Genomic DNA, 26,802 nt, shown 5'->3' with positions numbered 1-26,802 from the left:
AAAGTGACAGGAACATCTCTGCATCGTTTGGGATACCTCGAGATGAGAGCTTCGACTTCGAGTGCCACCATAGATGCCGCTGAACATACTGAACACATAACGTGTTGCCAAGTAGAAGTGTGACGGCGAGGTCGCTTCCCAGAAATCCATCTCGCCCAGAGCCAAGTGACGCTTTTACCGTTCTCAGTTCGCGGGAAGTTCGCCTTGGAAATTCTCAGTTATTTTATTTTTTTTTTTACCTGTTTACCTTTTTGTTTGCGTTCGTGATCTGGTCAGAGGATGAATATTCATTTTGCGCAGTTTGGTCGTCATTGTGCTTTGCTGCGGTCGCTGATTTATTTTTGTTTCTTTTCATGACGGTAGAAGCTGGCTTAAATGGATGTTATATGCTCTGTATGCAAAATTTAACTGGCTCAGAATCAGGCATACGTTCATATATATATATATATATATATATATATATATATATATATATATATATATATATATATATATATATATATACATATACATATATATATGTGTGTATGTATATATATATATATATATATATATATATATATATATATATATATATATATATATATATTATAAAATATGCACATATATAAATATATTATATATATATGTATTACATACTTGTGTATGCATGTATACGTATTTTATATAACTAAATACACACCCACCTACATTTTTGTGTGTGTTTTATAAGTAATCAAACCAAAACGAAGAATTCGTTGTTATTTGAAGAACGAAATCAAATGCGAGTCTTCTAAATTCTAGTTGACGTTCGGCTCTGACCGGGAATGTACGTGACAGCTCGTACCAGCCTCCCTCGCGCAGATAACAGATACGTTGGATTTCTCTGCCTGTCACAGGGACTGGAAACATCGCCATTTGTTCGCTGAAAGTTTGATTTAAACGGACGATCCAACAGATTTTAAAGGATTTTAACGTTTTCTATTTTTAATGTTCTTTCTCCCCGTAGGGGGGCAGTGCCTTCAGTGCACCTCATGCGATGTACTGTAGGCATTTCTTAATGTTCTTTGCAGCGTTCCTTAGGCCTCTAGCAGCAACCTCCTTCATTCCTTTTGCTGTACCTCCTTTCATATTCCCTTTCTTCCATCTTACCTTCCACCCTCTCCTAACAAGTGTTTCACAGTGCAACTGCTTTGAGGTTTTCCTCCTGTTACGCCTTTCAAACCTTTTTACTGTCAGTTTCCATTTCAGCGCTGAATGACCTCATAGGTCCCAGTGCTTGGCCTTTGGCCTAAATTGTATATTCCATTCCGTTCTATAATGTTCTTTCTGTAAGCCTGTTTTTATAATTGCGTGAAAGCGTACTGTGCTCTTCAGAAACAATTTGAGACACGTACTTTCTCTCTCTCTCTCTCTCTCTCTCTCTCTCTCTCTCTCTCTCTCTCTCTCTCTCCCCTCGTTCTTGAATATTGTATTGTAGGAGGTAGTGGTAAGGTGAATCAAATTTACTTTTAATAGAGTTCGTGAATTGCTTGTTACCAGCCGTTAAGATTTTCCTGCTTGCTTTTGTGATCGACCTTCAGTGTCTATGTATATCACGATGAACTCTGTCGAAGTCAGGATCTGCCAAGTAACTATATATATAAATATATATATATATATATATATATATATATATACATATATATATATATATATATATATATATATATATATATATATATATATATATATATATATATATATATATATATATTGATACGTGTATGTGTTTCTGCGTCACTTAGCGCCATTCGACGATTTAGTAAACGAGAGGCCACAAGAATTTCGACGCATTTCGAAACGCGCGACTCTATAAATCTGTTGAAATATCACGGAAACGTTTTTGTATCTTCATCTAAGTGTGTAATTATGTATATGATATATATCTATCTATCTATCTATCTATCTATCTATCTATCTATCTATCTATCTATCTATATATCTATATATATATATATATATATATATATATATATATATATATATATATATATATAATATAAATCTTGTACTATTTCAAATTACATTATTTAGAAGTTCGTGGACGTATCCCTCTCAAGAATTATGGCAGCTAGAATGCTCAAGGTTATCCAGAGGTTTTTCTCCGACTCCTAAAATTTCTCAGAAACGAGACTCATTCATATTTGAAAGAAAAATATTCAGATCATAATGTAGCAAGTTTCAAGAATTCAAAACAATCTTTTTTTAACAAGATGTATTTTTTTGTATCACTGAATATACGAGTCTAGTTCACCAGGGTGTATAGTTTTTACAGTAGGGAAAAGGAATGTCGCAAGTCCCCAGAGATATAATAAAAATTCAGTTTTTACACCCATTTTGATTATGTAGATGAATTCTGATGTTATAATGATTTTCAAGAACCTGGTCAAGCAGCCTTCGTTTAGCTATGATCCATGAAAATATTCTGAATTGCAAGATGAAGAAAAATTGATCGAAAACCAGTAATTCCAATGTTATTTGAAAGTATTCCTTTGACTTGCTTGAATCTCCATTTCCTTCATCACTAAGTGTCCTGTACCGAATAAAATTTTAAGGTAGGTTTTGAAATCATGAAAATCTTCCCTATGTTAACGGTTATCGCGACGAAAGTCTACGGGAATGAGGCGCCACATTTAAGTTACACTGGCGCCTGAGTCGCGACTACTTGCCTGGGAAAGTACGTAGTTGTATTTCCGTCATGATATCACGTACAATCAATTTCCCTGAGTGCGTCGGTATTCATAGTCTTCTCTGTGTGTCATCTGGGAGAATATCTCGCGCTAACTTACTTATACACAAGAACTGATGCCATAGAGGCTGCCTGTTCGCCTCAGTAGCAAGGGAGTCGAGATATAAGTAGTAGGAACGATTTGGCCAACTACAGTATGTTATTAAGAAGTACCTGTAATTACCTGTATTCGTCTGTGAAGCTAACCTTTGTAAGGCGAAAGCGCATGGAGAATATATGAATATATTTTTATGCATATATATATACATTATATCTATGTGTGTATATATATATATATATATATATATATATATATATATATATATATATATATATATATATATATATATATGGGCATTATGTGCAGAGACTATCTTTTCATTCGGACTCGGAATCATCATTACTTTCTCTTTTTCTTTAGCGGCAAATTTCTCGGCTCGCTGAGAATGGAACGTAGACTCCATCTGCAGCCACCCTCTATAATATAATATATATATATATATATATATATATATATATATATATATATATATATATATATTATGTATGTGTATATTTCTTCGTATGAACTTATTTCCATCTCCCTATGGGGTCAGGCACTCGAATCATCCTTCTCCACAGAATATCTATCTTGGGCTCCTGCGTGATCTGAGGTCAGCAATTTCATGTCTGTCTCTACAACGTCACGCCACCTCATTCTATTGCCAGCCTCTGCTTCCTCAACCCTCCACGGCCATATCAAACGCTTTCTTAACCAGACCATCATCATCCCTGCGAACCACATGACCGTACCACCTCATCCTACTTTCCCTGGCTTGATCTGTTATTATACAAACTCCCAACCATTTTCATACTTATTCACATTCCATTCTTTCCAACTCCATAAGGGGGTAATGCCGTCAGTGCACCTCACGTGGTGCACTGTATGCATTACTTTAGCTTCTTTGTGGCTTCCCATCGGCCCCTAACTGCGACCCCTTTCATTCCTTTTACTGTACCTCCATTCATATTCTCTTTCGTCCATCTTGCTACCCATCCTCTTCTGACAATTGTTTCTTAGTGCAACTGCGAGGTTTTCCTCCTGTGACACATTTCAAACCGTTCCACTCTCAATTTCCATTTCAGCGCTGAATGACCTCGTAGGTCCCAGCGCTAGGCCTTTGGCCTAAATTCTACATTCCATTCCATTCCATTCTTTATATCAGTGACACTTTAAGGATCCGTCCCACCATTTTCATCTGTGTCCTTTCCACGGCTCCCTCCTTTTTTCTGTGCATTGCCCACGTTTCTGCACCTTGCAGCTGCACTGGTCTGATCAGTGTGCTCTAGACCTAGGTCCTCAGTCTCGAAGGAATCTCCTGGTCAATGATCACCCCTGAACTCTGTCTCCATTTAGACCAGGCTGCTCTAATTCTGCCGCAGCTGCATCTCACACACACACACACACACACACACACACACACACACACACACACATATATATATATATATATATATATATATATATATATATATATATATATATATGTATAAGTATAAGTATACCTTAGTTTTACCAGACCACTGAGCTGATGAACAGCTCTCCTGGAGAGGGCTGGCCCGAAGGATTAGACTTATTTTACGTGGCTAAGAACCAATTGGTGACTTAGCAACGGGACCTACAGCTTATTGTGGGATCCGAACCACATTATAGCGAGAAGTGAATTTATATATATATACACACACACATATATATATGGCGTGCGTTTGACAGATGAAGAATTAATTCATATAATTCCAAAAAAATATGCGATAATAGGAAATTGTTAAATTCATCAGGGTATGCTAAATTTAACCTATATGTTTACTTCCAAATTAAGCCAGCCTTGTGCTGGCACGGGCTCTTGCTCTGCTATATATTTGATTTATTATTGACCACTTTTGATATATATATATATATATATATATATATATATATATATATATATATATATATATATATATAATATAAGTATGTCGCAAAATATTAATGAAGTTTACATTCAAAGCTCTGCAGATTTTAATTGCATGTTTGTAGCAAACAGTACTTTTGAATGTAATTCTGTATATGTGTATATGCTATGTTTTAGATCCTTTTCACAGTGAACGAAGAAATTGAGCACTGTTATGCCACCAACCAGTTCTCGAAACAAAATCTTACTCTTTTAAACAGAAAGGATATATTAGAGACCGAATTGCATGCCAATATTAGAGGCAGAATTGCATGCCAATATTCGGTAATTAGTTCATAATTGGAAAATATTGCTTGTCCCCGTAATATGCAGACTCTTATTTACAATCATACAGGTTAACGTGCACTCAAATACGCAATGTATCCTGAGAGCGTAAAACAAAATTCCTTTTATATTGAAGTGTGTCCTTTCACTCGTTTTCTCCTTCCCGTTTTCTTCTTCCCGTTTTCTTTACGAGACGTTGTCTAGTTTTCTTTGGATCGTCTTAGTAAACCCACAGAAACAGATGATATAGGATTCTGTTCGTCTGAATCAAAATACATTATCCTAACCATTGATGATTCTTTCACGTTTTTACGCTTTACGAACTTGATGCCCTTCGCGATTCTACCTGCAATTTTTAGGAATGTACCAGAATAACCATTTTTTTATATGTTAGTATTTTTGTTGATAATTTTTAAATGTAAAACTGTAGCGTGTAATGTTTCTTGAATTCTTATTTTTGATGGGTAGAAGCATCCAATACGCCTACTGTGATTTTGCGTTTCGATCGTTGTCCTGCTGTTTACATGACATCATATTTATTATTCTCTGTTTACAGATGGGTATTTTTATGTATTTATATTATTTCACAGATATCTAACGTTCTCTGAGATGCAAGTGTAGATCTTTCATAGCGATGTTATTACGCATATTCTTATAATATGCTGGACGAGTTCTCCCCGAGAATCCTCACCTATGTAAGCGTGTGCCCGGCTGTCAAAGAATATTTTATGTAGCAAGTTAGCAACCAAAGGTTAGTGGTAACATAGATCACCTTTCTGTAGAGTTGCAAGACATTTACAGTAGTTTCGTTAGGAAATTTATCTGGGCGCTCTGAGTCCTCTTACAAGCTTTTTTTAATTTTATTTTTTTTTTACTCATAAGTTGGGCATGAAATTCATTATGAACGCAGAGAGCTAATAGAAGCTTAGAAATGCCATTAATAGTTATGCCATATAGTTAAGGTTGGATGACCAATAGGTGTTTTAGTGAAATTCCGTGAAAGTTTCATGAGAATTCACAATTCATCAAATTAGCTGGTTGACTCAGTTTTGAAAAGGTAGGTCGATGGCCTTCGTTTCGAGAATATGAAACATAAACCTGGTTCGCTAATAAAGCAGAAATAGGAGAATGGCAGCCAATTTTCTCAGTCACTTTTGGACAAAATCAGATATTATACTGGAGGCCAATTTAAATCTATCTCCGGCAGACATTCCGAAAGCCAACCCAATTCATGTCTTATCTCTCTTTACTTACGACGTTTTCCCAGGAACTGAAATCCTGTATTCAACTTGTAGTCTTTGTAGGTAGACTAAGGAATTCTTTCGTGACCACAAAATTACTGTTTTCAGAAAAGAGACCTTTTAGTTAGCATCTGTCACTGCAGTGATAATTGTTACATTCAGGTGTAAAGTGAGATCTGCTCTTTCTGTAGACTCACTCACGGATATTGAATGTCCCATCCCTAACCTTATCAGCAAAAGGGTATGCTTCGGTCTCCTGCTAATGCCCACTACTGTCTCGTTCTTTTTTTGACTGTCTCGTTGATGCCACTAATCCCATGGAACGTGACAAAAATGACGTTAGAAGTATCAAGTCGACAAAAGCGAATCGGGAGAGATTCCACTTGTCGCTCACGCTTCGCAACAACAGTCGGCGCTCTCGGGGGAAACTTTCTCTTCGGAGCTGCAGATTTTGCTTGCCAAGATATTGATTTCGATTAACGCAAGCAGCTCCGCCCGCGTGGGTTTTGGGTCTTGTGACTCATAACGCTTTTGTTCGGGATGTGTGAATAAGTGGCGGTCGCTGACCGCATTGTTATTCGGGGAACAGTGTAGCATGTTGGCATTTGTTTTGGTTTTCTGTGAAAGAAAACTGTTGTGCCGGCTTTGTCTGTCCGTACTTTTTCTGTCCGGCCTCAGATCTTGAAAGCTGCTGAGGCTAGAGGGCTGCAAATTGGTATGTCGATCATCCACCCTCCAATCATCAAACATACCAGATTGCAGCCCTCTAGCCTCAGTAGTTTTTATTTTATTTAAGGTTAAAGTTAGCCGTAATCGTGCTTCTGGCAACGATATAGGACAGACCACCACCCGGCCGTGGTTAAAGTTTCATATGCCGCGGCTCATAGAGCATTATACCAAAAAATAGATTTATTTTCGGTGGCCTTGATTATACGCTGTAGCGGCCGTACAGAAAATTCGATTGCGCCGAAGAAACTTCATCGCATTTTTCACTTGTGTAATATTATCCACGCACATATTAGTGCAGTACATTTTAATAGAATGTACACGTTTCCGTCGTAAATTTAATCTTAATAGCCAAGGATTGGAGCAACACGGGAATTCAGTTTTTTTTATACAAATTCTAAAATCTAAAAATAATTTGATTTTATTTTTATTTTCAAATTAAAGCTTTCGTAAATCTCAGATCGAAACAAGTAGTAAAATCCTATGAATATACCACTTTTTTCGATCTGAGATTTACTATATCTTTAAGTTGAAAATAAAAAAAAAATTATTTTTGAGATTTTAGAATTTATATAACAAAAAAAGCTGAAGGTTCGTGTTGCTCCAATGCTTGGCTATTAAGATTAAATTTCATAATTCAACTATTTTACATGATTTAGTCGCGAACTCTCGAAGAATCTAGGCTCAGAGTCCCGATGAACGTCTTCAACTCCTGATTGTGGTAATATACCGCACGAAAAAATTTCTGTCGAGAATTGTGTATTTTCAGATTTATTCTCTTATCACCTTCTTACCCCAGCGTTGCGTGTGTTGCGGAATTTTGAAAAACAGTGTTGTTTTCATTACTTACTTCGTTATAAGTATACTTAGACCAATGAGAAGAAAACATTTTCCAAGAAGACTTTCATCCAGACAAATGTTTCTTTGGGTGTAAAAGGTGAAACATGAAGCATTTATGATTTCTAAACTGGTGAATAGCTAGGACGTACAATATGTGTTTATCCGCATATGCGAAAGGTCATATTATGCAATTCCCGTATGTGCTTGCAGGTCCTGTTGCGTGCATTATTTTAATATTATCGGGGGCAGGTGCAATTGTCAGAGGAAGATATATATATATATATATATATATATATATATATATATATATATATATATATATATATATATATATATATGTATGTATGTATATATATGTACATAGAGAGAGAGAGAGAGAGGTTGCTGTTATAAGCTATTACTCCACCTGAAATCGTCCCTACATACGATTACAGTGAACTTGTTATTGTAGACATACGTTGCTTTTGCAATCAGGCCTCGGGGAATTCGCCAACGAGAGTCAGGTGTGTTTTATTGTGAATTTAAAACCCAGAGTTAGCCGGGAGGCAGCACCAATGCTTTACAAAGGGAGGTGCTCAGTCAGCGGAGAAAACAGCCGTGTGTTTAAAGGTTTGTGATTGGTCGTCGCCGTTTCTTCGTCGACCAGTGAGGCTGCGAGTTTTGCCAGCCAACTACTTTCGCCCGGCTCTGCGCGCTGCGGCGTTTTCTTAGACTGCAATTGAGTCATCGGTGCTGCTTACAAGCACGTGACTGACTTGTTTAGCTGTCGCTTTTTAACTTTTATCCATTTTTTTTAATTTTCTGTAAAAGAAAGCTGTTGTGCCGGCTTTGTCTGTCCGTCCGCGCTTTATTCAGTCCGCACTTTTTTCTGTCCGCATTTTTCTATCCGCCCTCAGATCTAAAAAAACTACTGAGGCTAGAGGGCTGCAAATTGGTATGTTGATCATCCACCCTCCAGTCGTCAAACATAACAAATTGCAGCCTTCTAGTCTCATTAGTTTCTATTTCATTTAAGGTTAATCTTAGCCATGATCGTGCTTCTGGCAACGATATAGGACAAGCCACCACCGGACCGTGGTTAAAGTTTCATAGGCCGCGGCTCGTACAGCATTATACCGAGACCACCGAAAGCCAGATCTGTTTTCGGTGGCCTTGATTATACGCCGTAGCGGCTGTACAGAAAACTCGATTGCGCCGAAGAAGCTTCGCCGCATATTTTTTTTTTTTTTTTTTTTTTTACTGGTTTTCTGTTGTCGTCACTTGCTCCCCCGTTCCCTTTCTTTTTCTGTTCCTTGTTTCATCCTCCCGTTCGTGGTTTGCTTCCGAGGGACCTCGTTGTTTGTTTTGTCAGAGGGAGAACAGGACTGCGTTTTTCCTCTCCTCGTTTTCCGCCGAGAAAACGAGACGCCGAGTCGGCTGCCAAGTGCGGCCGTAATGGCATTACCAGGGTATGGGTATGTTATGCGTGCCCGCTGTCGCTTCATTTTGCAGCACATGGTGCATCTGGTGTGTGTGCGTGTGTGTGTCGCTGCGGTCGTGGTGGCTTGAGAATATCAGCTTGTGAATAATAGATGATAAAAGATATGCAGATTGTATTTTGAAGGTTCTGGTATCAGAAGACTTTTTTTATTATTATTCTAATCCTTTAGTTCGAAGCATTAACACAATATTTTTCTTTTATGTTTTAAGTGATTTCGCTCATCTAGTGACATTGCTATAAATCTTGAAAAAATATTTTGGTTATAACTAATCAAAACAAAAATAAAGCTGTTGCACATATCGATAATCATAGACCAGAATCTCGTTCATGACTGGAAAGCAAAGATTGATCGTACCCAGAGGTTGTTAGGATACAACTTTGACAGAAGAGACTCGCGGAGCGAAAGTACCAAGGAGGCGGACGAAAACAGTAGCCTCGGGAGAGAGAGAAAGAGAGAGAGAGAGAGTAAGACTTTGGCTTCCTGCCCACCGCTGTCTATTGTGGTGGGAGGCTGAAGGAGGCCTTCAGAGCCAGCCAGTTATCCAGAGGGTGCTGAGGAGGCGACAAGTGCGTGAGTGTCGCCGCCTTTGAGTTCGCAGTCATGAAAGAGTGGATCAGGTTATTCAGTGACGTCGTGTCAAGAGCCTTTTACGGCCCGCGTAACCCACCCGCCACCCAGCAAGACGCGCAGGAGAATGGCAAAGGAGCGGTGGAGTGTCCTCCCAGCGGAGGTCCTTCGACGTCCTCGGGAGTGCAAGTACCGAAGCGTCCGCCCACGCAAAGGACAGCAGCAGCCGCCGCTTCCAGCCTGCCTGTACCAGGCGTGGCGGCGGCTGTCGTTCCGTCCCCTCCGCGACCCAAACCTGGCACTCAGACGTCATCCGCCCTGTCCCTCTCCTCTGCTCTGACAACCGCAGCAGCCACAGACCCAGTGAATATTGCTTCCACACCCAGTCATCCATCAACAAAGACCCCGCCCTCTGCCTCCCATTCAGCGCCGACGCGCGCCACGGGCGCGGCTGGCTCTGTCTCCGTCAAACCCAAATCGCACGAAGGCACCGTGCCTGACGCTGGGCAGGAAAGAGGAAGGGGCCGTGGGCGAGGACGAGGACGTGGGCGTGGCCTAGTTGGTAAAGGAGGAGGGGGGGGAGGATCCTACGACAGCAGCGGTTCCTCTTGCAGCAATGACCGAAACGGAGGGTCAGCAGACTCGAAGGGTGCGAAAGGCGGTGGCCAGCGCCCCCAGAAGCCCTCCTCAGCTTCATCGTTGCCGCCCCCACTGTCATCATCGACTCACAGCAATCGAAATTCCAATTCATCAGCTCCTCGATCGAATCGACCTGGTTCGTGGCGTCAGTGGTCTGGTGCCCTCTCTCGCTCCCTCAGTCCTCGCAGGAAGGCGTCGTCGAAGGTTCCCGTCGTTGACAGCGACGGATTTACTCTTGTTCAGCGACGCCCGAAGTCGGGTAAACCTCTCCCCTCGCCCGAAGGCAGCGACGCGATTTACGAAAACTACTCCAGTCAAAACGAAGAGGTTTACGATGACGAAGAGGGGAGCTATTACGTAAGCGCAGAGGGCGACTTCAAATTAGAGTCTGAAGAGTTTCCAGCGTTCCAGACTAACGGCAGCAGCCATGTGCGTGACCGCCAACCAGGAGAGTCTCAGTCACCGTCGATCCAAAAGCGACCTGTCTCCCAGGAGTCAGGAAACCATAACCGAACCTCTCACGCAAAGTCGACCGAAAACCTCTCGCCCACAGAGAGCATCGCGCCGAACAGCGCAGCAGGTCATGATTACGAAAACGTGGACGTCATTCAAGGAAAGATTGTACGCAAGGCCATCCCGAAAGGAGGTAAGGAAAGTATTCCACTTGCTAACGGTTCTGTAGCTAAGAAGCGGCCGAAAGCAAATCAGCACTCTGATGAGAAAGAAAACGTTCCCGGTAAAGGGGGTCTTGCTGTCAATGACGATTCTCTAGCAGAAACCTTAAAGAAAGGTCCTGCTCAGCACGAGGACCAGCAGAGGGGGCCGAAAGAAACAAAAGTTTTGGATCAGTCGGGTCCTCCCTCAAGTAAAGCGAGTGATAAGCCACCATCTGCTGATAATGACGATTTGACAAACGACAGCAAGCCCAAGAAAGCCAAACGGAGGAACAGACACAAGTCAAAATCGGGAAGCCACGATAAGCTTGAAGAAATCGAACGAAACGCGGAAGCCCAGTTGAGCGACCCACCCAAAGAAGCCCCAGCGACAGAAACCAGAGAATCTGACTACCTGCTCGAGCACTACCATGCCCGAAAAGCCAAAATACGAGACCCGCACAAACCGGACTCGAAAACGGAGATAGGAGGAGACGAGGGTCACGGTCCCCAGACGCAGGGGAATGAAAACACACCTGTTGTGAATGGGTACCCCAATGCCGAAGTTCATGCGAACGGTCAGGACGCGGCGGTATCGGGGAAACCCGATTCACAAAACGTTGCCGCACGTGAAGAGGGTAATATCCTCGAGGAGTCTCGCCTGAACGTTGACCTGACAGATGACTATTACCGACTCGTCACGATAAAGGACGAGATCGCCGGATGTGACGCGACGAATGCCGACGAGGAATTTCAAAACGGAGAGACTGCTGTTGTTGCTGCATCAACCGGTGGACTTGACAGTCACGATGACGTCACTCACTCAGAGGACAAGGACGACCTGACGTTGCTGGTGAGTGAAAGTGACAGCATGACCTACGAGTCCTTCGGTTCGTATGAACTAGAGACACTGGACGATTCCTTGCTGAAGAAGGATCTCAAATCGTCGGACGACGAAGAGGAGATACTCCGTGTCTCAGCGAGTGACGACGACGTGCAGAATGAACTGAACGATGCCGAACTGCAAGATTCTGAAGGTCTAGACACCACGGATGAACCGAGAATTAACGAGTACTGGATCAAGGCGAATCGCCTCGGAACGCCGTTAGAGAAAAATGAAGAAGAAAATGAAAAGGAGGCAGATCAGCAGAAACAGGAAAAGACTGTTATCCTTTTGCAGCTCGATAACGACGACAGTCTTAAAAACTCCACTAGCGCGGCTAAGCAAGAGATTCAGGGTGCAGGTGAAAATGCAACGTCGGCAAAAATTGAAAACCTCGAGGAAGCGGAGAAGACCGGCTTAAAAGACCGGCCTGGTGCACCTGACGATGATAAGAAAGGCGACACGGAAACTGTTTCCGATAAACCAGATAAGGAATCTCTAGAAGATGCAAACTGCAAGTCGGCGAACGGAACAACAGAGGCTCACGTGCACTCTGACAGACAGCCCCCTAAAAGATCGTCTGCTAAGAAGGTGGGCTTTGAGGAGCTAGAAGCCAGTTCCCTCAGCCACTTGACAGAGGAGGAACTCTACGAAATATTAAGCCTGGTCGGTGACGGTGCGCAGTACAAGAAGGAGAGAAGGAAAAAGATTGCAGAAGACGGCGGGGGAAAGCCCAAGAGGCGAATGAAGAAGAAGGTGAGTTGTGAAGAAGGGGCGGGCCCAGAGCCTAGAGAGAAGGGCAAGGGCAAAAGGCCCTCCAAGGCCGGAAAGGAAGAAGAAGAAGAAGAAGAAGAAGAAGAAGGAGAAGGAGAGGCCGGTGCTCACAAGCAAGACGGCGCCAGGCGCGCGGATAATGCCGAGAGGAACCGAACCTTCAAGGCTTATTATTCGAAAATGAAAGAGGAATGCCGAGAGATGATGATGGCGGAATGGAAGAGAATCACGGACGAAGAAGAGATGTACAGGAAAGAGCAAGAGGAGAAAATTCGACTGGAGGAGGAGAGGATAAGGAGAGAGGAAGAAGAGCGCTTGCGAAAAGCGGAGGAAGAGCGCAAGAAAATAGAGGAGGAAGAGAGAATCAAGAGAGAGGAGGAGGAACGGAGAGAGGCGGAGAAGAGAAAGATCGAAGAGGAAAAGCGCAGAATAAAGGAGGAGGCAGAACGCAAGATAAGGGAGGAGCAAGAGCGAATCAGGAGAGAGGAGGAGCGGATAAGGGAGGAGGAGGAACGCGTCAAAAGAGAAGCTCGGATGAAAATCATCGAGGAACAGATGAAACTGGAAGAGGAGGATCGCAAGAGGAGGGAAAAGGAACGGCTCAAAAAGGAGGCGGAGGCGTATCTGCGCAGGGTGAGGGAGAGTCTGCAGAGGAAGGAGGAGAGGGAGAAGATGAGGGGCAAAGAGGAGGGAGCGAAGAAAACGGCGAAAACGCAGGCAGTGGAAGAAGAAGGAGAAGAAGAAGAAGAGGGCAAACGTGAGGTGAACGAGGAGAGGCCAGGCGACACAAACGCGAACGACAAACGCGCAGCGGAAAGTTCCAGCTCCAAGGATGAACCTGCAGCAGAGGCAGAAAGTTCTGGTTGCAAAGATGACGTCGCAACAGAAGACTCTAGTTGCAAGGACGGACACGCAACAGAGAACTCTAGCTCGACAGAATATTTTTCGATGGAGCTTTCCAGTTCCAAAGACGATCATGCAGCGGAAAATTCCAACGGGGAAAACGACCACTTGATCGACAGTTCTGTCAGCAAAGATAAACCAGGAACAGAAAATTCCAGTACGAAAGAAAGGGATCTAGTAGAAACTACTGATGGAAAGGACGTTGACGCAAAAGTCACAAGCAAAACGCATGCAGAGACGACCACAGAAAATGGGGAAGTACGGGAGAAGGGGGACCAGCCAGAGGCGGCCATAGAGAGAGCCGGGCCCTCTGACACTCATGAGCAGCAGTCTGACATCTCCGCTCTGCGGGAAATCATCGCAGCCAAGAAGAACAAGATAGCCTTACTTCAGAGCACGCTGCAGAAGTCCAAAGACGCCCCTCAGCGCATCGAAGCCGAAGAAGAACGCGATTCGGATGAGAGCGAAACAAACGACCACAAAACAGGTGGCGCAGTAGAGGGGACAGCTCCACCCAAAGGGCCTCCATCGGACGGTAAGTCTGCTTCCAAGGGCAACCGACGACCCAGTCCAGAGGGGGCCGAGTGTGAAGATAGGCAGTCGGAGTTTGAAAGTATCGTGTCTGATGCCAACGAAGTCGGTGTCAGCCTGAGTATCGTGTGCAGCACGTTTAACGGAGAACAAGAGGAGGAGGAGGAGGAGGAGGGGGAGGGGGAGGAGGAGGAGGCTACCAAAGTGAAAGGCATCAAGGGTGACATCATTGTTGAAAGTGTCAAGTCGGGTGAAAATTCCGTGCTAGAAAAACCGGCTGTCAAAGTGATTAATGCCGACGTTGTCGTCAGTCATGTTACTGAGGAGAGTAAATCCGAAGGACACAAACCCACCGAAGAGATTACTGAAATTAAGAACGAAGGTACTGTTATAAATGCCAGTACTGAAAAGAAAACATTTCCAGATGAATGCGCTAAAACAAAGCTGGACGAGGTCAGCTACGAAGATGACAGGCGGGAGAAGAGAAGAATAAGACACGAGGTGGAAGAACAGGAGATAAAAGATGAAATAATGCTTAAACTGAAGCTGAGGCACGGCAAAGACTATAAAATAGATGAGGAGGAACTGCGGAGGATGGCTAAGGAAGAGAGAAGGGAGAGGAAGAGGAAGAGGCGACACGAGAAAGAGAGCAGGAAACAAAACCAAGAGACAGAACTGAACTTAAACGACGAAGTGGAAAAAGGAAACAGAAACGAAATAAAGGAGAAGTGTAAGGCCAAAGAACGGGAGGGAAAGGACCGAGAAACCGCAGCCCAGACTTCTGAAAAATCAGGGGGCGTGGCAGAAAAGAAACCTGTCAGCTTGAAGCAAGAAAAATCCCCCGATAGGAATGCAGACAAGGAAAGCAAAGGAACAGAGGCGAGTGCCGAATTACCAGCGAAACCAGAAAGGGGAGAAGAAGAGGGAGAAGAAAAGGGGGTAGAGGAATCGGAGGCCTCAACATCAGTTAGGAGGAGGAGGAGGAGGGAGACGAAGGAAGAGGCGGCAGGGGGCTACTTGGAGACCTTCGCCGGATTTTCAGGGTTCAACTTCATCAAGAAATTCGAGGAAATTGTGGAGGAAAGGAGGAGGCGAAGAGGTAGGCGCCTCGAAGAGGTAGAGAGTAAGGAAGCCTCGAAAGAAGAGACCAGCCAGCCAGTGCGCAGAAGGAGCAGGCAGTCGGTCGCCGAGGAAAACGCGGAGGACGACAACGCGATCAAAAGGAGGAGCCTGCAGTCGCTAGGGGAGGAGAGCGTCCTTCCGCAGGAATCGGACCAGCCTCGGTCAGGCTCTGCGGAGGCGACGTTAAGACGACGACAGCGAACAGACGACGACAACAGCCTGACGAGGGACTCCTCCGCGAACAGCAAGGACTACGAGGAGATCTTCGCGAGGAGGCAGAGGAGGAAGCGGACCTTGGAAGGCGACAGCAGTCAGACGGAAGATCGGAGCTCCATGTACATATCGCAGGAGTCGATTTGTTTCGACGGCGGGGAGCTGTCCGATAAGGTCTACGATGAGATCTTCGAGAGGAGGAGGCGCCTCAGGCGGCAGCGCTACGCCAACCTGCACAAAATGGAGGGGTACCAGGAGGAAAAAGGAGGGGAATCGGGAGGTTCGGACAAGGAGAAGAGCACGGAAAATCAAAGTGGTGCATCTGACGATCACACCAAGATGTCCGCTAGGCTTTCGCCCAGTCAGTCGAAGGCTAAATCCCCCGTCGAGAGCGATAGTGATGACAGTGACAGTGATTCCGATGACTCCAGTAAGACGAAGTCAAAGACCGTCAGACGACGCAGGAAAAAGACCAACAGCTTCTCCCTGGAGGAGAACCTTCCCAAAGAAGGCGGAAATGAAGTGAGTACACCCGGAAGCATGACACTGATATACCTAGCTTTAGAAAGAAAGAAATATTCTATGTTTGACTAACCAGATACCTTACCCATATCTCACAGTCCTTATTTTATTCGACTGGTTATCTACTAAACGAGGAACTGTATGCGTTGTTTGCTGAGTATGAAAAAAAACTTATTTGATTTTTTGCCAGTTTTGAATATTTTAGCAACTGTTATAAACAAGCTGGTTTTATGCTCTTGCCAACAACGTTGGTTATTAGGTTCCCGGATGACGCAGCCAGCCTATCAGCTGATCAGGAACGTTTCGAAACGTTAGGGGTACCGGGGGCGATGTCCCTGGAACGCAAACGTTGCCGAATGCCGCAGCAACTATGTAAATAATCAACTAGAACGACGGTTGGAGTGTAGGGAGATTGAAACCATTGGTAACTTTTCTGTCATACAATAGCTGTCTTTGCATATATTTAAGATAGTAAGCACACTAAGCAAACGTTGTTACCTAAACTCCGTATGTAAGTGGTTTCCATTGCAAAAGGCGAGGTGCAATTTCCCTTTCCACGTTCATTCATCTAAAGCTATGTATAGCTTTTGAGAAAGGGATTTATCTGCTATAAATATAATGCTCCTTACTCTCTTCAAGAATGGCACTAGGATGCGGCCTGCAAGAAAACTTATCCACCTGGGAACAGCACAAACCGCCTGTCGTACACTGCTAAAAGAAAATAGTGTACATTCGTCCTTATCATTCACGTTCCCAGACCAGATATCACAATGAGAATTTTCTCTCAGTACTTATAATAAAGTACAGTTTATTTGCTTCGTTTTTATTCAGTTTTCGAAGGATTTTATTTTATATATTAACCATTTTCTTAGGTTTTCTTTAATCATTATGCTATCTAGAGCAATATTGCTTAAAATGTTTTGGGGAACTTTTTAACAAGTGCATTATATTGTATTTAAGTCTGTGAATACCACTGATGATTTTCTAGTGTTTTGGCTCTTGCATATTGATCTGCAAGAATCAGTGAGTCGAAAGATATATATATATATATATATATATATATATATATATATATATATATATATATATATATATACATATACATACATACGTTCGTATATTATCAGCGGTAAATTCGTTAACAATGTTGCCAATTGCCAGGAAAGATGCAGAGAATTAACCCGCTTTTTAAGTTCGAATAAACAGCGACAGTTTAGCAACCGTTGACAGCTTTCGTCACGGCCATTAATCTTTTGAGCAATTGTTTATCTTGTATTCACACAAAATCCCTGCGACTGGCAATGTTTTCTTAAAGGTGGGTTCCATGTTTTCGTGCGATGTCTAACTGCGCTTTATACACACGAGATAAAATAGCAGGTTCGAGGACTGAGGTATAACTAGCTGTCAACTTCGAGACGCCATGTCTCATCATAGCCGATATTATTGAGTCTGTTACACAATTAACATTAAGATGAAGACTTGTTTACAGAAAAAATATGATAAACACCGGGTAAAGAAACTGAGTATCCAATCATTGTCGTGATTGTTGTTATAATGTTACAGCAGCATTAACCGAAGTAAATCAGTTCACAGGTAAGTTAAAGCATTTCCCGTAGGGGGGTTAATGCCGTCAGTGCACCTGCTGCGACCCCTTTCATTCCTTTTACTGTACCTCCATTCATATTCTCTTTCTTCCATCTTACTTTCCACCATCTTCCAACAATTGATTCACAGTGCAACTGGGAGGTTTTCCTACTGTCACACCTTTCGAACCTTTTTACTGTCAGTTTCCGTTTCAGCGTTGAATGACCTCATAGGTCCCAGCGCTTGGCCTTTGGCCTAAATTCTTTGTTCTATTCTAATCTAAGTTGAAGCATTGCTTTTTAGCAAAATGAAAACACGTAAGAATATAACACAGATATTGGAAGCTATCTGATTCTAATTGAAGGCGACTGAAAGCCCTGCCGACAAGTGGCTGTAAGTGTGAATGCCAAACTTGGCGTTATATGTTCATTTGGTCGAGGTAAACAGTCGTTTCGTTGATGGTTTATTTCAACAGGTTCTTACGAAAGTTAGCTGGAGAAAGTTTACATTTTAAGTCGCAGGTTTAACTCCGCTTGATATTATTAGAAAATATGCCGTTCATCGGGACGGTTAGGGATAGTCCGCGTGTTCTTATTAATAGCAATTTCTTTTTAACGATCGAGATGAAGAAGAAATACGGAGTGTACTGCTTCTTGAATGTCTTTCTATTTAACCTGTACTTAATTTCAGAGACATAGTATTTCATTCTTCATCGACATTCTCTTTTTTCATTTTAACTTATGTTGAAGTTTTGCTTAATTGATTCATCTGAATTGATGTCATATGTAGCTACTGTAAATATCTGTTATGTACATTAAGTAAATCTCCTCCCCTTGTTGATCTCACGTTAAATTTCCTAGATTTAAATTAATTCTTATCATATGGAGTATAATCCAGTTTGACTTTTCATATCACTCGTTTCCTTTGATATTTTTTTATTTGTGTTTGGACCGTTCCGGGATTCTGCACTTGAAGATTTTATTTGCTTGTTTCAATTTTGGCTTAATCTGGTGTTGCTTGGTAGACTTGGAGGTAATCCATGCCTTCCGGATTGTAGAGACGGTTTCCCAAGGTTGATTTTGTCCTCATGTATATTAATTTAATAGTCAACATGTCATCGAAGTTCTAAATTACATGCGCATGCATACTTGCATACACCAACCACACACACACACAATGTATACATGTATAAATTATATATATATATATATATATATATATATATATATATATATATATATATATATATATATATATATATATATATATATATATATATATACATATATACATGTATAACTGAATCACGAAAATATGGAACTTGATGAATATATAAATAGAGACAAAATCCAGTGTTTCTCTGTCCTTCGTGTATTTTGTCTTTAATATATAGATATACATTATATATATGAGCCTTCCAGTCGAGAAACATGCCAAGCGCCATCCTGGGCCAAAGTATTTTTGATTTCATTTATTATATTTTAAAAATGGCACTTGGCATGTTTCTCGACTGAAAAGCTCAGATTATATATACATCACATATACAGCGTGTCAATATATAATATATATATATATGTATATGTATATATATACATGAGAGAGAGAGAGAGAGAGAGAGAGAGAGAGAGAGAGAGAGAGAGAGAGAGAGAGAAAAGTGGGCCACTTACGGTCGATGCTCGTAATGTCATGGAAGTGATGACAAAAGAATGGGGAAACGCATGCCTAACGGCCGTAATGGATGACAGGACATGACAGAGAAGTGTCCCTTGTGCGAGACAAGTGTCATTTTCCTTCCAATTTGGCAATGGTTCAGTGACGTATCCTTTAACCCCCGTAGGTGGTGGTTAGTGCCGTCAGTGCACCTCACGCTGTGCACTGTAGGCAGTACTTGAGGTTCTTTGCAGCTTCCCCTCTGCCCCCTAGTTGGAGTCCTTTTCATTCGTTTTTACTGTACCTCCGTTCATATTCTTTTTCTTCGGTGTTACTTTCCACCCTCTCCTGCGAGGTCTACATTTCATTTAAGCCTCCCTTGAGAGATTAAGTAGTAGGTTTTATTTACAAAGGTCCCTTTAACTGGAGAAACTATTTCAGAATCTTATCACTAAAGTACCACAATAAAAAGCATAATATCCTACTTTCAAGAATGAAGCGTAAATACCATATACTTGAGTTTTTTTCAGTTTTCTGTAAAAGAAAACTGTTGTCGCGGCTTTGTTTGTCCGTCCGCACTTTGTCTGTCCGCCCTCAGATCTTAAAAACTGCTGAGGCTAGAGGGCTGCAAATTGGTATGTTGATCATCCACCCTCCAATCATCAAATATACCAAATTGCAGCCCTCTAGCCTCAGTCGTTTTTATTTTATTTAAGGTTAAAGTTAGCCATAATCGTGCTTCTGGCAACGATGTAGGATAGGCCACAACAGGCCGTGGTTAAAATTTCATGGGTCGCGGCTCACACTGCATTATACCGAGACCACCGAAAGATAGATCTGTTTTCGGTGGCCTTGATCATACGCTGTAGCGGCTGTACAGAAAACTCGATTGCGCCGAAGAAACTTTGGCGCATTTTTCACTTGTTTTATTTAATTTTCAAACACAAAAATGAATTAGTCGAGGTATTTATTCTAACTGAAAAATCTGTTCGTATGCAATGTGGTTTGTGTATGTATTTATCTTTAAGTCTTATTTCTTAATAAGCATCATTATAGCTTTCTCTACAATGAGGTTTTCTTGGCAGGATGTTGCACCAGGCAAGCAGTACGAGCATCATATCTTGTGATCTGCCACCTACATTTTCAGCGTTAGGCCACATTCTTGTTTTTGTGCTGTAACATTTGTACTGACCGTATTTAAAACTTCCACTGACCCTATTTAAAAGCATTTATTTCCACCAGACTTCATTTTTGTATTGTTAAAAAGAGTAAGGGTTGATGCTGGTCACTGTATCTACTCAGAAGTGGACGCCTTAATTCCAACATAATATTTCAACTTTGGTCAAAACAAGCAATACAGTAAACGAGGCCTTAAACGCTGTTATCCCTTGAGTAGAGAGTAAAAATAAAGATAAAAAAAAGAGCAGATGCCGAGACAAATGGCTGCTTGGTGTGTTTTTGTTGAGAGTGCGCGAGAGTTATGCAGCTGTTCAAGGAGAGCGACCTTGGTCTGGTGGGCACTGGTCAGCCAAGGCTTGGCACTCAACCAGTGCCAGGTAGAGCACAGGCCTTCCTTCTCGTAATCTCTTACCACGGCTTTGCCCAAAACATTTCCCGAATTCGAAGGTGTGTGATAGCCTTGGATTCAGCTGAGAGGACAGATATCAGGGTGCCTCCTTGACTTCAACCTCCTCCTAGACTTCAAGCTCCTCCTTGACTTCAAGCTCCTCCTTGACTTCAACCTCCTCCTTGACTTCAATTTCCTCCTTGACGTTAACCTCCTCCTCGACTTCAATTTCCTCCTTGACTTCAATTTCCTCCTTGACTTTAACCTCCACCTCGACTTCAATTTCCTCCTTGACTTCAATTTCCTCCTTGACTTTAACCTCCTCCTCGACTTCAATTTCCTCCTTGACTTCAAACTTGAAATCGACTTCAACCTCCTCCTAGACTTCAACCTCATCCTTGACTTCATCCTCCTCCTTGACGTCAACCCCCTCCTCGACTTCAACCTCCTCCTTGACTTCAACCCCCTCCTCGACTTCAACCTCCTCCTTGACTTCAACCTCCTCCTCGACTTCAACCTCCTCCTTGACTTCAACCTCATCCTCGACTTCAACCTTCTCCTTGACTTCAACCTCATCCTCAACTTCATCCTCCTCCTTGACTTCAACCTCCTCCTCGACTTCAATCTCCTCCTTGATTTTCACCTCCTCCTTGTGGCTTGCTGTGTTTTGTGATTGGAGTGGATGTTCTTTGTCATTTATCGTTTACTGAAAGATTGTAGGACGTTTCAACTGATCGATACCAGGTTCTTGTGTATGAATTTAAGTCAGGATTTTTGTGTTATCAGATGGAAAATTCATGCATCAGTGGAATTTTGACTTTGTCGTGTCAGTTTGTGTGTGTGTGTGTGTGTGTGTGTGTGTGTGCGCGCTCGTGTCAGTGTATGTGTGTGTGTGTGGAGGACGTTAGATAAGCCTTGGCCCGTTTTTCTGATTCTTCGTCCTCCGTTCTACTATTTACTCCTGATTTCACCTTGATTACTTCTGATGGGAAACTGTGTGTGTTTGATAAACACAGTTAGGATAAAAACAGTTACTAACACTTTAAGTGATAATGATCATAATGGAAATGATAAATCACTCTTTCAGCTACTAGATAAACGTGTGATCAGGCATGCATCATGGCTGAATCGAAGTTCCACTGTCCTCAAATCTAGGATTCTCGCGAAAGTAGAACGCCACAGAGTTAGACTGTATGAAATTCGTTCTACCTTGTTTTCGGAAAGCGGTTTTAGAGAACATTTGGAAGTCTCTTACAAACTTTGAGATATAAACGCCCCTATAAGACACACTGCAACTGTGTTGACTTAAGCAGTGAATTGGGTACCTGTTCTATCAGTATCTTCCCGCTAGTTTTACTTTCCCTTTAGTCATTCTGTTTGGGGAATTTCCCAAAATGAGGTCACGTACGCCCATGGGGCATTTTGCGAAACGCCTACTTGGCACTTGTTCTCGCACTCCTGTAGATCTTCGGGTAAATGAATCGTACAGTGTGTTCTTTTCTACTGCACTTGAGAATCATTCACACGGCACATGAATATATAATTCACACAGACACACACACACACACACACATATATATATATATATATATATATATATATACACATATACATACATACATATATATATATACATATATATCTGTATATGTGTACTGTATATATATATATGTGTGTGTGTATGTATGTATGTATGTATGTATATATATAACACATAATAATTTCCAAGTGGATCTTGTCCTCCCCGGGGTGACAGTAGGGAATCTGGGAATTATGAAAGCTTCTGGGAATTCTGGAGGCTCCTGGGGCTTCCGAAGACTTCAAGACAATATACAGGCTCGGTAGTCTTTGGATTTCTTGCAAATAGTAAAGAATATAGTTTTATGGAGATGAATTCAGGAGGCTTTTGGATGCTTCCGTAGGCTTCAAGACGATCTCTAGGCTCTGAAGCCTTTGGATGTTTTTATGGGGAAGAAATGGGATTTGGTCCTTCCTGGAGACGAAAGGCTTCGAAGATTTCCTCGGGGGAAACGGATCCGACAGGAGCTGAAGACGGCTTCACAGGATCCTGGAGTCTTTAAGAATTTAAGAAGACGTTATAATCCAATGGGCTTTTCTCCAGGAACCCCTCAGGAGCTGAAAATGGCTTCACAGGACCCTGGAGTCTTTAAGAATTTAAGAAGATTTTATAATCCAATGGGGGTTTCTCCAAGAATGCTTCAGGAGCTGAAGATGGCTTCACAGGATCCTGGAGTCTTTTAAGAATTTAAGAAGACGTTATAATCCAATGGGGGTTCTTCCAAGAATGTTTCAGGAGCTGAAGACGGCTTCACAGGATCCTGGAGTCTTTAAGAATTTAAGGAGAAGTTATAACCCAATGGGCGTTTCTCCGAGAATGTTTCAGGAGCTGAAGACGGTTTCACAGGATCCTGAGTCTTTAAGAATTTAAGAAGACCTTATAATCCAATGGACGTTTCTCCAGGAATGCTTCAGGAGCTGAAGACGGCTTCACAGGATCCTGGAGTCGTTTCCAACAGTAGGGGCCGGCTCTAGGAAGCAGTTATGACAACTGTCGCTGCCATTTTTATTCTTTGACAGGTGAATAAGAGGAAGTTTCCACTATGAACCCCCTTTCTTTAACCCGCTAACGCCACCATCCTTACGGCTCTTCATTTAGAAGGAGGCATTCCTAATATTTTAGCGTTTAGGTACGAGATGCCCATCCGCATATACAATTGAATGTTTATAACTGTAATAACAGGAGGTTTGGTATGTTTTTCAGCATACCTCTTCAGCTCTTACTTATAAAAAAAAAAAAAAAACAAGTAAAAGTGCGCCATGGTTTCTTCGGCGCAATCGAATTTTCTGTACAGCCGCTACAGCGTATAATCAAGACCACCGAAAATACGTCTATCTTTCGGTGGTCTCCGTATATTGCTGTATGAACCGCGACACATGAAACTTTAACCACTGCCCGGTGGTGGCCTATCCTATATCGTTGCCAGAAGCACGATTATGGCTAACTTTAACCTTAAATAAAATAAAAACGACTGAGGCTAGAGGGCTGCAATTTGGTATGTTTGATGATTGGAGGGTGGATGATCAATATACCAATTTGCAGCCCTCTAGCCTCAGTAGTTTTCAAGATCTGAGGACTGCCACGATCTCGAGTCTTTTTAAAAGTGTCAGTATGTTTGTTGTACTTTAGTTATCATCAAAGGATAAGATACTTCGTCTCTTCAACACAGGAATGCATATTGGCCGTTCTGTAGGCTACAAGTTATTTTGTACTTTGTCATACCTGTAATTTTTTTAAGCATATTTGACATTAGCAGTGAAACTTGAGGCCTGTCCACACTAGGAAACATTGTTTGGAAACAGAGTTTGCAGACAGTTTGGAAACAGCTTGCAAACTGCTTACAGTTTCCAATAAACTGTTTGCAGACAGTTGGCAAACTTTGTTTCCAAACAACGTTTCCTAGTGTGGCCAGGCCTTTACGCAACATTATATACTGCAACATGCGCACTAAACAGTTCTTCAGACTTATAAAGCTATATTTGTACAGATTTCCATTAACAGAGGAGGTCTCATCATTCACTTCTGAAAGGAGGTAATTGCTTACTTCCGTGTATACTGATAAACCGCTCTGAATGTTTGTTTGTTGCTGAATGATTGAACGTGACTTGGGAAATAATATTATAGTTTTTTAAAGGAATGATTGCGGAAGCCAGTGAAATTACCCAAATTATAGTTCTTGCCAGATATTTTGTCAAATTAATTAAAATGGTATAATGATTTGCAGAGCTTAACTAATTCTATTATTAATCGCCATTCCTCGTCATTTACCCAATCCTTTTTGAGAGAGAGAGAGAGAGAGAGAGAGAGAGAGAGAGAGAAAGTAAATGCCTCAAGACTTGTGTGTATATATATATATATATATATATATATATATATATATATATATATATATATATATATATATATATATATATATATATATATACTGTATATGTATGTAACATATGTGTAACATATAATTTATATCTATATGTATATTTATACGGTATATGTATACAAATATAATATATTGTATATGTATGTATATATATATATATCTATGTGTGTAACAAAATATGTATATATACATATGTATATAAACAAAGTATTTAAATGGCATGTTTACGTAAACACGCAAACGCCCCGGTAGACAAACATGTCTGGGCTTCTATTTTAATATTAGTATTGTTTGTTAGTGTTTGTACCATGCAGCAGTAAGCTACGGAATATTTTCTTATTCGTAAAGGAGACTAATCCTGTTTTTCTTTCGAAGCAATTTAACGTAATTGCCACAATAAAACCTGAAAAAGTTTCTTCTCCAAGACTTAATATAACGAATCACCCAAAGTTCGTTGACTCTTTCGGCATTTGACGCAGAAAATGGCTGAGGTACGGATTTTCGAAAGTTCGCGTTGAGAAATACATCTCGTTTTATATATTCTTCTTTTAGATGTCACGGCAGCGAAAACCAGTGTTCTCTCTCTCTCTCTCTCTCTCTCTCTCTCTCTCTCTCTCTCTCTCTCTCTCTCTCTCTCTCTCTCTCCCGCACCCGCGGATTCAAATTACTCAAAACAATTTTTGAGTCATTTCTATTTTCTTGCGTGACCGGTAATGTGTCAGAGGTTGGCAGGACTTTAAATTTGTTTTAGAAGTGAGCTGAAATTTTTAGCGAACTCATCGAAGAGTTGTCTACTTATTTTAAAATTAACGGCCCGCTTCTCTTTCGATTCAATTGTTTATTCTATTAAGATTCGAGTAGGATCCATATCTAAATGAACAACTTTATGTAGAAGACTGATTGGAACGTAAAAGATTAATATATTTTTTTTTTAGCTCTGAATCCTGTAACCTTGATTTGAGCTGTTTAAAGTTTTTGAACAGAAGAGTAATTTTTTTAAAATTCTAAAGCCTATCCATATATATATATATATATATCTATATATATATATATATATATATATATATATATGTATATATATATATATATATATATATATATATATATATATATATATAGAAACTGGATGGTTTCTAGCGGAGACGATGAGGATTGCTAGCCCTGGAAAGCTTGTAACTTTTATTGAATAACTATCTCCGCTAGACGCCATCCAGTTTCAATGAGGTCCTGTTAGTAATTGTATGAATGCACAGATAATTGTGTAAGTGATAAAATTAATATATATATATATATATATATATATATATATATATATAATGTAGGCATTATTTAAGGTTCTTTGCAGCGTCCCCTAGCTGCAACCCCTTTCGTTCCTTTTTCTGTACCTCCGTTCATATTCTTTCCTCCACCTTACTTTCCAACCTCTCTAACAATTGCTTCACATTGCTATTGCGAGGTTTTCCTCCTGTCACACCTTTCAAACCTTCTCACTGCCAATTTCCCTTTCAGCGCTGAATGACCTCATAGGTCGCAGCGCTTGGCCGTTGGCCAAAGTTCTTTAATCCACCAGACATCAGATTCGAGAGCAATAATATCTCAGGAAGAGATGATGAGAAATTCCGTCGACTGTTGAAGTCTTTTAGATCCCTGACGAATTTAGGCACGAAGGAAATTAGTTTGCGGAATAAAAGTTGGATAAACAGCAGGACAGCCTTTTGCTGCGGAGGTGTTGGCAAACATTCATGCATGCATGCATGCACATGCGTTTGTTCATATTGTCTCAACTGCAAATTCTGTAGAATCAATCGAGAAGTATATATATATATATATATATATATATATATATATATATATATATATATATATATATATATATATATTTTTTTTTTATTATTGTATACATATATATACACACGCATTTTTAATAACCACAGTGCCCCCGTAAC

At 41.3% G+C, this 26,802-nt stretch overlaps 1 protein-coding gene across 28 annotated transcripts in view; it reads left to right on the top strand.

Annotated features, from left to right (window-relative positions):
- Nucleotides 1-9,030: 9,030 nt before the first annotated feature.
- Fhos (Formin homology 2 domain containing) overlaps nucleotides 9,031-26,802 on the top strand; it is a 395,727-nt gene continuing 377,955 nt past the window's right edge. For all 28 annotated transcript variants that reach the window (XR_010854741.1, XR_010854734.1, XR_010854742.1 and 25 more), the window contains exon 1: nucleotides 9,031-16,099. Coding sequence is in view for 18 of the 28 variants with exons in the window: in XM_067112895.1 (XP_066968996.1) it covers nucleotides 9,893-16,099 (6,207 nt within the window). In the remaining 10 variants the exon portion in view is untranslated. The remainder of the gene's footprint in view (nucleotides 16,100-26,802) is intronic.

The sequence above is a fragment of the Macrobrachium rosenbergii genome, chromosome 12 (genome assembly GCF_040412425.1).
Source record: "Macrobrachium rosenbergii isolate ZJJX-2024 chromosome 12, ASM4041242v1, whole genome shotgun sequence".
In the NCBI taxonomy this organism is placed as follows: domain Eukaryota; kingdom Metazoa; phylum Arthropoda; class Malacostraca; order Decapoda; family Palaemonidae; genus Macrobrachium; species Macrobrachium rosenbergii.
The sequence above is the reverse complement of the archived record's forward strand: the minus strand, read 5'-3'. Positions and strand labels throughout refer to the sequence as shown.